The 13146-nt window shown below is 41.3% G+C and overlaps 1 protein-coding gene across 1 annotated transcript in view; it reads right to left on the bottom strand.

Annotated features, from left to right (window-relative positions):
- The window catches only part of LOC306922277 (zinc finger protein GLIS2-like), a 41618-nt gene that overhangs the window by 11382 nt on the left and 17090 nt on the right, over window positions 1-13146 (bottom strand). Inside the window, exons 2-6 of the mRNA XM_079499741.1 lie at window positions 10216-10405; window positions 8623-8810; window positions 4366-4551; window positions 1720-1853; window positions 491-609 (exon numbers count right to left, since the gene is read on the bottom strand). Of these exons, the coding sequence (XP_079355867.1) occupies window positions 491-609; window positions 1720-1853; window positions 4366-4551; window positions 8623-8810; window positions 10216-10381 (793 nt within the window). The 5' untranslated portion in view covers window positions 10382-10405. The remainder of the gene's footprint in view (window positions 1-490; window positions 610-1719; window positions 1854-4365; window positions 4552-8622; window positions 8811-10215; window positions 10406-13146) is intronic.

Raw genomic sequence — 13146 nt, 5'->3', positions numbered from 1 at the left:
TGAGGGAACATAGGGTCTGTTTTGGAATGAGGGAACATAGGGTCTGTTTTGGAATGAGGGAACATAGGGCTGAGGGAACATAGGGCTGAGGCATGTTCCCATTCCCACCACCACTGATAATCGTAATACATGATGATCATATGTTAGGGGGGAAAAATCACGGTACTCCGTCTTTAACTAACTAGGCTGACAACTGACCAACTGACCCATTAGGCTGAATAACCTGTTCAACCTGTTAAGGCCGTGACAAGGTCTTTATTCATGTGTGTTGGGGGACTTGCACTTTTTGCATTGATTATGAAAATGTAAGTGTGTGTGTGTGTGTGTGTGTGTGTGTGTGTGTGTGTGTGTGTGTGTGTGTGTGTGTGTGTGTGTGTGTGTGTGTGTGTGTGTGTGTGTGTGTGTGTGTGTGTGTGTGTGTGTGTGTGTGTGTGTGTGTGTGTGTGTGTGTGTGTGTGTGTGTGTGTGATTGGTGGTGTAACGAGCGCACCTGTGTGTGAGCGCGTGTGTATCTTGAGGTTCTCCAGCCGTGAGAAGCTCTTGTTACAGGTGGGACAATGGTGCGGCTTCTCATTGGTGTGCGTGCGGATGTGGATCAGCATTTTATACCTGGAAAAAACATGACAGATAACACGTTATTTTTTTATCAATTAAAAAAAATAATCTAATAAAACAGACACAAGTAAATCACCAATGCACACGTTATATATTTATTCAAAGTGTACCAAATATCTGTCTATAACTGTCTAGTGGTTCTCAACATTTTTGGCCGGCGGACCCTCGAAAATGCTTTGGCCATGTCTCGCCTCACGACCCCCCTCCCCACCACCAATACAAATTGACCGCTACAATAACCTTAATAATAGAGAAAATACCAGCTTATGCATGCACTGTGTGTACTATGTACACTTTAAATTTCCATTTTCCAGCCATTCAGTTGCAAACATTTTTATTTTATTTTTAATAATTTGGGGACCCCCCAAAATAATTGTGGGGGGGGGGGGGGGGGGGGGGTGCACTTACTAAACCACTTAAGCCTGGCCTATACTACAAATAGTTACAATAGATTTACAACCCTACAAATTATTAGGACAGTAGCACAAACAGTTGAGTACTGTTCACTAAATATGAACTACAAATCCTTATACAGTCTGTAGCAAAGGAGAAATTGTGGTCATGTGATAATATGCGACATGCTCCACGCTCACCATCATGCTCAATTTGATTATAACTAAATGTGTTATTGTCATGATTTTAAATATCCTCGACCAGGACATAACGCCAATCTGGTAACACTGTATCGTCAGGTCTATAATGCATTGTATGAGCACATAATGTGCTTATAAATGCATTATCGACTGGACATTATTCTCTTTAACCCTTTCCCCTTTTACAGAACATGATGAAACTAATTCCTCTATCGTGCCTCTAGCTTGTTGAATATATTGGCTCACTAATACAGCATAATCTGTATTATTAGCCAATAGAAATAGCACAATTAGGAGGGAAATACTGTTACATTCCCGTACCAGAATTCCTATCCGACCACTCTGTTACTCAAACGCATCTTGGCCACAGGTATTCCTTGGAACAGGATGGGATTCGGCCAAAAACGCGGAACTTTTAACACATAACAAGGAAATCTAGCAGGTGACTAAGAGGTGGAGGTGGACATACACGTAGTAGTAGTAGTATTAGTATAGTTTAAGGCCCGCCTACCTGGCGTTGAAGCCCCTCCCATTGCGAGCACAACCTTCCCACTGGCAGCAGTACCCAGAATCCTTTTCAGGCTTGACATGGAAGTCGTTGATGTGATCAACCAGGTCCTGCAGTGAGTCAAACTGCAGATGGCACTAGAGGACAGACACACAGGGAGGAGAGACACAGGGGAACAGGCAGGTAGAGCTTAGAGCAGTGGCTCTCAACCATGTGGGTCGGCACTTAATTTAAGGACTTTTAAGACCTTTTAATATCTCAAAAGAAAGAAAGAAGAAAATACAATTATTGCATCAAAAGTAATCAACTGAACAAACTATACTATAAAAACTGGTCAAACATTGGGCAAACTGTCAAATGATACGGTATAAAGCTAAGAATTGTGTAAATAGTTGATCTACAACAAGCTCACAACCAATGTGAGTCAAACAAAATGTCATGCTTCAACTCCTACAAGTGTTTGTCAGTGTGGGGAGTCCCCAGTTCAAATATGATTACTTTTGGGGGGTCCCCAGTTCAAATATGATTACTTTTGGGGGTCCCCAGTTCAAATATGATTACTTTGGGGGGTCCCCAGTTCAAATATGATTATTTTGGGGGGTCCCCAGTTCAAATATGATTACTTTTGGGGGTCCCCAGTTCAAATAGGATTATTTCGGGGCGTCCCCAGTTCAAATATGATTACTTTGGGGGGTCCCCGGTTCAAATATGATTATTTTGGGGGGTCCCCAGTTCAAATATGATTACTTTGGGGGGTCCCCGGTTCAAATATGATTATTTTGGGGGATCCCCAGTTCAAATATGATTACTTTGGGGGGTCCCCGGTTCAAATATGATTATTTTGTGGGGTCACGGCCTGAAAAAGTTGAGAACGACTGGACTATATGGTGATTTATACTTGGTCATACATACTAAAGATCTCAACAGCTTTACTCTGTGTTTGATCTCAACTCTGCTGTCAAACTGTCAACCCCAAATAACCTATAACTATATGGCAGATGCAAAAATAACTGATTTTCGTGTTGGCAAAACTGTTGGTTGATGCAAGACTATTAAAGTTTTGCATTTTTAATACATTTTTTGTTTTTTATTTACATTTTTACATTTTATTTATATACAAAGAGAGGGCTTAGTTTTACTTTAATTTGTATTTGTTTTAGCGTTAGCGCTTTGTTTTTTTTAATTGTATTATGGGGCATTTAAATAATGGAGATCCCGCACAGGCTGTCTCCACTTACAGCTAATTATGTTATTACGTTACCATCTAAACCACCTTCATCAGGTATCTCCTACCTCTGCATTTAACCCTTAAACGCACAATACAGTTTTATTTAGATAAAAAAGTATTTGAATAGTTTTTATTCAAATGTAGTATATATATATATATAATATATATATATATATATATACACACACTGTATATCAGGGGTGGGCAACTTTGACGATGGAGAGGGCCACTATATTTCCACACTCACTCCCTAGGGCCATATATTACTGTCGTAGCAAAAATAGCTGATCTACAAGCTCAAAACGCGTCGCAGCGCGCCGCGTTTTGAGCTTGTAGATCGGCTATTTTTGCTATATTCAAATTGAAATCTTGAATTATTTTTTGCTCTTTTTGAATTGGAATCCTGAAAATTAAAATTTGTATGTAATTTCAAATGCCTTTAATTATACTTGTGTTGAGCAATGAGCTACTAATTTAGACTGAAGTAATTAAAGCGGGTCATGTTTGCATGTTGTGGAATTGTAAACAGCTGAAACCAATATTATATCAGCATTCTGACATTAACCTGAGGGCCACATTAAGTGAAGGTGGGGGCCGAATGTGGCCCCCGGGCCACCAGTTGCCCACCCCTGCTGTATATCATATCATATCATCATCAAATGTCTGAATGTCTGAATGTGTGTCTGTGTGTCACTGTAACTGCCGTAGATCCTCACTGCCTGCACCAGTCGCTCCCACTTTTCACACAGGCATTGACCATAATAATATGGAGGTCTTAACGAAGCCCTTTTTCCAATTTAACACATTATAAATTAATAATGAATTTATTAGTGAATTAAAAATGCGAAAACGCACCCAGGGCGCAGTACCCCCCGCGGCCACAGGGTGGCAAGTATTTCACAACGGGTCAGGGCTAGTATATATAAATCACACCCGTGTGAAGTGAGGGGTGATCTTATCATCGTACGCCATCATACATCATCTCATTCCGTCCAATCAGAATTTGCGTCCCACCTTCGTCTTCAATGTTTGTGTTATGCAATGTTTGTGTTTACACGAACACTCAAAACTTTCCTGTCAATGGGATTTAATGTTTGTGTAGGACAAAGTTTGTGTTAGCACATACACTAAAAGCTGGACATAGGAGGAGGGGCTATCGCCCCTCAAAAACTACATTTTGTAGGCTATATTTAGTTTTTTGCGGGGCGCTTGCCCCTCCTATATTCAGCTATAGTGTTGATTTTTGTCCTAACACAAACATTAAATGCCATTGACAATGAATGGAGAATTTATATGTATTTATAGTTATATGTAGACGAGCAAATCAGCTATTTTGTCTCTGTATCACCTATATGATGATAAGAGCGCACCTCACTTCAGCTCACACGGGAGTGATTTTATACTTATATATATGCCCTTACCTTCATCCAGTGGCAGGCCAGCTGCTCATCTGATTGGGGCTCCGGTGAAGCTCTCTTCTCACTCTTCTGACCAATGAACATGGAAGGGGCGAAGTTGTATCCGCCTGCTGGGCTACCAATAGGCATGTAGAACTGATAGCCCTGCGGCGAGCACCTGCCCTCTGGGTAACGAGCATGGGATGAATCCTAAACCAGAGGAGAGGAGAGAAAGATTATGAGATCAAATCAATTGTTACTTGAGTCATCTTAACCCATTTTAGGCCTGACCTCGAAATTAAAAAGAATTCTTCTAAATCCTCCAGTTTTCTGAAATAAATATTTTCACGATTTTACAAAAATAGCAGACCTACAAGCTCGTAGCGCGCCACTCGGTGGCGTGCTATGAGCTTGTAGATCTGCTATTTTTCAATAGCTAAATTATAACAATGTTTAAAACACCAAAAGGGGTTCCCGGCTCCCGCCCAAAATGGGTTAAGTTATACATTGATTTGCTCAGTGTATAACTCAGTGTACTCAGTGTATGTATGTAATATTAAAGGTGGTGTAATTGTTGTTGTTGTGTTAAATATTGAGTGTTATTGGGGTTAAACAGCTCAATATTCCCAAACACTTTAGTTGAAAAGCTGGAAAAAGACTCGCACTAACGTCATAAAATGCCAAATTTAAAAGATGCTGGTCAGAGTGCCTTTACTGACTGAGCAGAGCGCTTTAAAAGTTGAGAATAGATTAACCTTTTCAGAAATGTGCTTAAGGACTGCTTTTTATCAGCTGTCCGATCACGGTTGTATACGTAGTGTACAACAGCTCGTCTGAGCTGATCATCTCTCTATGCAACCCTATCGGCCACTGAGGTAGTCATACACACACACAAACGTCTGGGTTTCCGAGGCGCCACACACACACACACACACACACACACACACACACACACACACACACACACACACACACACACCGGACCACCACCAGCGTCCCTCCTCTTCTGCCTAACAAAAACAGTTGACCGATTATTAAGACAAATGAATCGTATTAGCTCTTCATCGTGGAGTGTTTGACTGTACTCTGTTGCTGTTTTTACATTTATGTATAATAAACTATTCAATCAATCATCAATCAAGAGTTGTATTCTATTGAAGGCAGACCATAATGTCACTGATTCAACATTAATAAGCTGGCAGGAGTGTTTACATCTTCACAGTCCAGACCAGGGGTGGGCAACTGGCGGCCCGGGGGCCACATGCGGCCCCCACCTTCACTTAATGTGGCCCTCAGGTTAATGTCAGAATACTGTTATAATGTCGGTTTCAGCTGTTACAATTCCACAACATGCAAGCAAGCAACATGACCCGCTTTCATTACTTCAGTCTAAATTAGTAGCTCAATGCTCAACACAAGTATAATTAAAAGGCATTTGAAATTACATAAAAATGTTAATTTTCAGGATTCCAATTCAAAAAGAGCAAAAAATAATTCAACATTTCAATTCGAATATAGCAAAAATAGCCGATCTACAAGCTCAAAAGCTTGTAGATCGGCTATTTTTGCTACGACAGTAATATATGGCCCTAGGGAGTGAGTGTGGAAATATAGTGGGCCCTCGCCATCGTCAAAGTTGCCCAGCCCTGGTCCAGACAGAGCCAGCCAGTGGCCATGTCACGGGGAGGAGAAGCACAGACACACCGTTCAATAATCTCATATTAAAGTCCATTTCAGTCTAACCTGTGACTTACCCTGTCCCCCTTCTTTTATTTTTTTTATTTTTTTCACTAGAAAAAGTGCTCTAGACAGCTGTTCTATTTCACTACACGCGCCAGAGATTAAAATATCTTACTCTGTGCCACACTGATTATCAGATCTGCCCAGCAGCTCGTCGAGGCAAAGAAATGCAGTGATTCTCAACCTTTTAAATTTCAAGGACCCTCACAGTTTGCTGCAATGAGTTGTGAGCTTTTTACATGGGCTATTCGACTAAAGTATAAATCATGATTTAGTAGACAAAGTGGAAATTAAATACTGAACCCTAGCAAGTAACAATAAGTGTCATGCTCTACTCAGTGAGTGCCATAGGAAGACTCAATGTTACAGGGTAGGTAACCCTTGAAACAACTGATCTTCCCAAGTATATAGGAATTGTGTTTCTGTGACTGTCTCTGCATCACCTGGGCAGTGGGCACTGGTCTGTCTGTATGGTCTCTAGTGTGTCTCTCCCTCTCTCTCTCTCTCTCTCTCTCTCTCTCTCTCTCTCAGTATGTGTCTCAATGTGTCTATGCTTCAACCTCAACAAAGAAGCCCTCTGTTTAATATTTGCCTTCAAGCATGGTCACAATTCGATTAAGTCATCATAATCACTAGATAATTGTGTGTGCAGACACCGCACTGGCAAATTAGATTCACTCCCAATTCCCCAATTCAGCTCTTCAGACTTGATAAAGACGAGTGCAGTCTATTTAGTGACAATGAGTCCCTAGTTTACTCTGAAAGGACTGTGGTCATGCCTATTCACAAGATTTCCTGACAACGTGGCTACACATGAAGGTACATGCACATGCACACAATTTGACGCAAATACATGCAGCAGAGCCATTATTCACACATACACAGATTTCTGTGACCCATTAACAGCTCACAGGCATACAACTACCCTGTATCGATGGATACCACCGCCAGTATATCATGAACGATGCCAAGGACATTACAGCTTTTAAATAGACGTGTATAATAACCTTCAAGCACTTTAAGTGCTAGAACCATTGGCCAGTTGGACATACTCCTTTTCTTAACACTGCTGCTTTTTTATATTAATCCTTTTTTCCCTAGTTGTTGGGTTGTGTGTGTGTGTGTGTGTGTGTGTGTGTGTGTGTGTGTGTGCACACACACAGAGAGACTAAATCTATCGCGACCACAGAAATGGCGACCACTTGTACATTCTTTGAATGTACAAGAATGTACATTCTTTGAATGTACAAGTGAGTGACTAGAAGTACTGTTTCATGGGGGTTTGTTGTCAAATGTGACATGCTCGCCGGCACACACATGTCCAGTGGTCATCGTTGACATGCGTTTTCAGGCTTGGAGTACAGAAAGAGAGTATACTCTCTGACAAGGTTCTAAAACTAACATGTGGATCGGAGATGGTTTTCATTTTAAAACTCTGTTTTTCAATGAAAACATCTTGTGCAGATGTAGCCTTTTAGTTACATACTTAGCTTAAAGGGGAATTTCACCATTATTTCATGTGAACCGTATCATTCTATTGTCACGACTCAGAGGACATGTGAAAATCTGACATAGCATTGCTTAATGCTCTCTACTGACCTCTACTAACCCACAGTAAAACTCATATCAGTCTTATGTAGGCTGCCGGTGATTTTCCAGTCCGAGCTCTCGTCACACATTGGTTTTATGGTTTTATGTCAGATTTTCAAATGTCCAAGCAAAAGAAAATATGACTTTTATAAATAGTGTGTAGTCTAGGAAGGTCCGTTTAAGAAAAAATATTGCTGCTGCTGACCCCATTTGCACTCTGTGTGTTCCTTGAAGTTTGCTGGCACTTATTTAAATATGCTCTGAGAATGCTCTCCGGTGGCCAGACTCTGTGGGACGGTCTCTTCTAACCTCTCTGCAATGTTTGAAATCGCAGTGCCTCGCTCGCCCTTTTGTATTATGACATAACTTCAGAATATCATTGACAGATAACGAGTAATTAAGTGACATAAAATGAAAAAAATAATAGCGACAGGTAGTGTAAATGTTCCAAATACAATACATAATAAAAAAGGTACATAAATGTGATAAACAAGAAAAAACAAAAAACAGTTAAACAGTGACAAATGTGAACAGACAAACAAAATAAAGACAACAGGACAGACACTCTTGCTCTCAAACTTTCCCAACACGACATTTTTCTTTTTAAATGAGATTTTTTTTTTATTATGTTATCTATTGTGTAGGAGGGGTTAGCGTGCACCTATTGAAATAGTCAATGAAGGGTTGCCATGTCTGGTAAAATCTATCTTCACTCCCTCTCAATTCAAACTTTATCTTTTCCAATTGCAAATAGTGCATAACATCTTTCATAAGTGTAGTGTGAGTCGGAACCTGTGCTTGCTTCCAATTCAACAGTATCAGTCTGCGAGCCAGTAGAGTCACATATTTTCTCGCTCGCCCCCTTTAATCCCATTTTACATTATCAGTCCAACCGGGGACTTCAGACAGTGTTTACGTTTATTTTATTTTCATGGAAAGAAGTGGACTCACCCGAGACAACAGCTGGGGGAGCGGGCTGCCACTGCTGTGGATAGACTCCCGGGGGGAGTAGGGGGAGGGAGAGGAGGGGGAGGACGGGGTGGGGGAGGAGGTGTGGTGTGAGGAGGGGGACATGCTGAGGTCCATAGCTGGGGGAGTGAAGCAGGACCCGGGTCGCTCAAGAGAGGGGGACTGGGAATCTGGAGAGAAGAACATTCAAAACAAACATCAACCCTGGGGTACCCTATATTGGTTATGTTATTATAATTCAATTCAATTCAAAGGGCTTCATTGGCATGAGAAAACGTACGTTTACATTGACCAAGCAAAAAGTGGAACAATACAATCAAAACAAAATGTACAGGTATGTGCAATTGAAAGTCAGAATACCGAGATCACTCGATGCAGATAGTACAGGTATACACAAAAACCTTAATCTTTTGGTTTTAGTACTCAACATAGAATCCAAACTTTCCAACATCTTTAAAACAATAGACCAGCTATTTTGGTGACCGATTCTACACTGAAGAATAAATCTGGCTTTAAAACGGCTTCATCTCATGACAAATCTTTAGCCTGTAGAGGCATACATACTGTAGACATTGAACGTCCATGACATTGAGCACATGAAGTGGAATCAATCATACACATTGCACAGTTTGTTCATGGTAGTCGCTGCCTGTCACAGATGTCAACTCAAGGTTGTTTTTAACCCCAGCATCCGTATTGTGGGGGGAAAAATATCCGAAAATAGAGCAAAAAAATGGAAAAGTCCCTAGTATAGACTAGACAGCACTGAGGGAATACGGTCAACCAAGTAGGGTATAAGTGGTTAAGCCAGGTAAATGAGGACGTCGTGTCGAGTAACCAGACGAATTGCATCTAAATGTAGTAGCTTTAAAAAGAAAAAATAAATCTGCTTAGTTTTTCTCTCTTGTTCCAGCCTCTACATTGGATTTAGACGTATCGGCAGGCAGAGAGTCGTCTGGCTGTGCCAGACTGAGGAGGATGCATCATAATAACAGAATCATGCTCCTCTCATTTATGCTTGGCACTGACAGAACTTGGAGGAGAAAGTGTTGCACTTTGAGGCCAGAAGAGAGACGGCATTCAGTGATTTCATTACCGCATCTTTTAGGGGGAGTGTGATGGGAGAGAAGCAGCTTATAGAAGTAAAGGTACCATTCCTGCCATAGTCTGAGTGAGAACATGTCCTTTAAAGGAAGAAAGGGTGAAATAGGTGTGTGTGTGTGTGTGTGTGTGTGTGTGTGTGTGTGTGTGTGTGTGTGTGTGTGTGTGTGTGTGTGTGTGTGTGTGTGTGTGTGTGTGTGTGTGTGTGTGTGTGTGTGTGTGTGTGTGTGTGTGTGTGTGTGTGTGTGCGCGTGCACATGTACGTATTTGTGCATGTGAAAGTACAGTACAATGCATGCATGTACGCATGTAACTAACTGTCTCTCCAGGCTATTGCTTTAGCTACAGTGTGTACAGTATAAGCGCATCATCAAATAGCGGTTTAGAAAGAATCACGTACCTGGGGAAGATGGTGGTGAGGGGAAAGAATCACGTACCTGGGGAAGATGGTGGTGAGGGGAAAGAATCACGTACCTGGGGAAGATGGTGGTGAGGGGAAAGTTGTCCGCAGTAGGCGTGGCCGCATGGCGCTCAGGGGGGCGCAGATGGACGATGACCAACACCTCTTCCCTAATCGCATCCTCACGTTGGTCCTCCCTGATGGTAGCTTCAAATCCAGTGGCTCGTCCAGTGACAGCATGACTGCGCCGTTAATTCGAACCTCCTGGGGACAGTGGAGTGGTTAATAATATCCATATTCAAAAATCGGAAAAAGTGTGCACACTTAATTTGTCAGTACAGAAATGAAAAATGAAATAAAAAAACAAGCTCACAACCACATCTCTATGCGACGCGGTGTGCTATTTTAGCTCTGAATGCAGGTAGAGATGTCTGGTAATATCGCATGGGGCATCACAATAAAATTAGGCATAGTGTGTTGAATCCACGACAGGAGATAAGATACTGTATGTTGATGTTGATGTTGTTACCTGACATTAACTTTGGTGGAAAAAAATGCCTGCATATAAATCGGTATCGCCGGTATCGGACATCCCTAAACACAGGTGTTCCTTGAAATGTATGGACAAATTGCTGATTTTCAGAGCTAGCTAAAAAAAAAAAAAAAAAAAGGTAACCATATAAACGCAGATGATCAGGAACGGGACTTTGAAAAGAAATTGGTCAAGTGCAAACTTCAAAACAACATGAATAATATGTATTTAACTATTTATACAGGGTCATCGCTTCCGAATTGGATTTTAAACGGTGGAATTCAGCGGAACGGCATTTCCTGGGAAATGTGCAAGTGGAAGAATAGCTTTGCTCCAGGACCCATACGGGTCAAACCATCTCAAACGCTGCTTGAGTCTCCAGGACTGGGCTGACCCCATATACTGTATACCCCCCCCCACACACACACACACACACACACTTATATCTCCCTCTCTCTCTAAGGCAGTGGGTGGTTCCCAAACTTTTTAGTTTGAGACCCAAAAGAGAAATTAGATATCTCCCCGGTACACAAACTAGAGAAAATAGCCGATCTACAAGATCACAATGTGACACATCGTGACACGTTGCAAGCTTGTAGATCTACTATTTTCACTCCTTCTTAAAAGTAAAAATAATAATAGTAATAACAAAAAAAAGGAAATGTCTTTGATATTGTTTATGTATGAAGTCCTTTTTGTGTGTTTTTTTTTCTGATAAAACAACCGAATGGATCCCGAACCCAGTGTTTGGGAACTACTACTGCTCTAAGGGGTCCTCAAGTCTCGTATGGATGCTAAACACTAGAGGAAGTCCCTCCCCTGTCTGGCTGTCTCACAGCAGGGCGAGAGATGTCTGATCTGTCAATCAAAACGTCGGAGTCTTGCGGCATAATCAGTGTACTGTAAAGCCTGTTGCGTCAATGAGCCGACCAACCTACCGCAGGGCGTACCAGGGGTACCACCAGGAAACAAAGAAATGTCACACCGGTCTGACATTGACATCAGAGCTACTAGGTTACTTTCAGGTAATGTCAAACTGCTGCTGTGTGAAGGGTGGGAAATTCACAACCACCAGCCAGAAGCTGGTCAAGAAAGATAAAATAAAACCCATGTGGCTATAGTAAAGTTGTCTGCTCTAATTTGGCCAACAATTATTTGTTCTAAAGATTTGTGGCACAGTGACAGGTGAATTTTGGGATGGACCAATGACTCTCATCACGACATAATGTGAGTTTGTAGATCTTTTTTCCACAATATTTTTTTCTGTTTTTGAAAAATAATATTGAGCCCACCCAGTGAGCTCGAGACGCCACCGCGCGAGTCATACCCTCAGGCGAGTCCTGTTGGTGATGACGTCACGAGGCATAAACCCATCTAATAATGATCTATATGGGAGTTTATGGATGTTTTGTTGCCTCACGTGCTGGAAGGTGAATTACCTCGCTCTTATTACATCAATAACCACGGTTACTGGGTGAAGTAACCTTCCGTTAGTTGCCCTGACTCATTGCAACAACGGTGTTGGTGCACGCATTTGATATAGGACCAATATTTAACAATTATGAAAAGCACAAATATAATATCCTGTAGGTAGTTTTATACTGCAAGTTTTATACTTCAAATCCTCCTGTTCTTTTTAACCAAATACTGTTAATATTGGTTTCAATTCATTTTAATTGTTTTTTTTTCTAATAACGTTGTCCTTTTCTTGTCCCCCCCCCCCCCCCCTGGCCCCCACACGCGTCTTTGAGTACCATGAAAAGCGCTATACAAGTCCCACATATTATTGTTAGTATGTTTTAGAGACTTGAAAAAAATATTTACTGTAAACTCTACATACATTACATTCTTTAAGCACAGAGTTGCCATCGTGGCTTCTAAATGAGAGCTGCAGGGAAACCAGAGAAACATTATCAATTATCATGTGGGCTTTTCACCACAATCTGCATTTTTGTGGTGTGTCTTAATTGGAGCTACATCTTAACAAAACCGTGTGGTATTTTTCCACTCATATAGCGATGCCGTCCGGTGGTCTGGGTGAGGAATGGAGAAAGAATCTAGCGTTTAGTGTGAGTCAACTCACAGGTTCCTCTAAGACCAGTGACTCAGTCAAGACTCAGATAGCCACAATAAAGTAGAAACACCTTCACAAGTTCAAACAGGGAAGCAAAGGTTGTGACTAGAGTCTGACCGACACCTTAGTCTGGCTGATATATCTGAAATTATCAGATTTTTAATTTCAACCTGGCCTCGCTACTTTGGCCATTTCATTTTAGGGGAATCCCCCCCCCCCCTCCACCCAATATATATATACCGAATATATAACATTATATATATATTTATTTATTTTGCCTGTAAATCCAATATTTTGACATCAAATCCAAATTTGTTTCTTTGTTTCTTTTTTCTTTTCTTTTTTACAAAATATCGGTCAGAACAATTGGTTATGGGTGGTCTAGTTCTCGCCTGCAAA

This window comes from Electrona antarctica, assembly GCF_951216825.1.
Source record: "Electrona antarctica genome assembly, chromosome: 4".
Lineage (NCBI taxonomy): Eukaryota > Metazoa > Chordata > Actinopteri > Myctophiformes > Myctophidae > Electrona > Electrona antarctica.
This window is presented reverse-complemented; position numbering and strand designations above follow the sequence as displayed.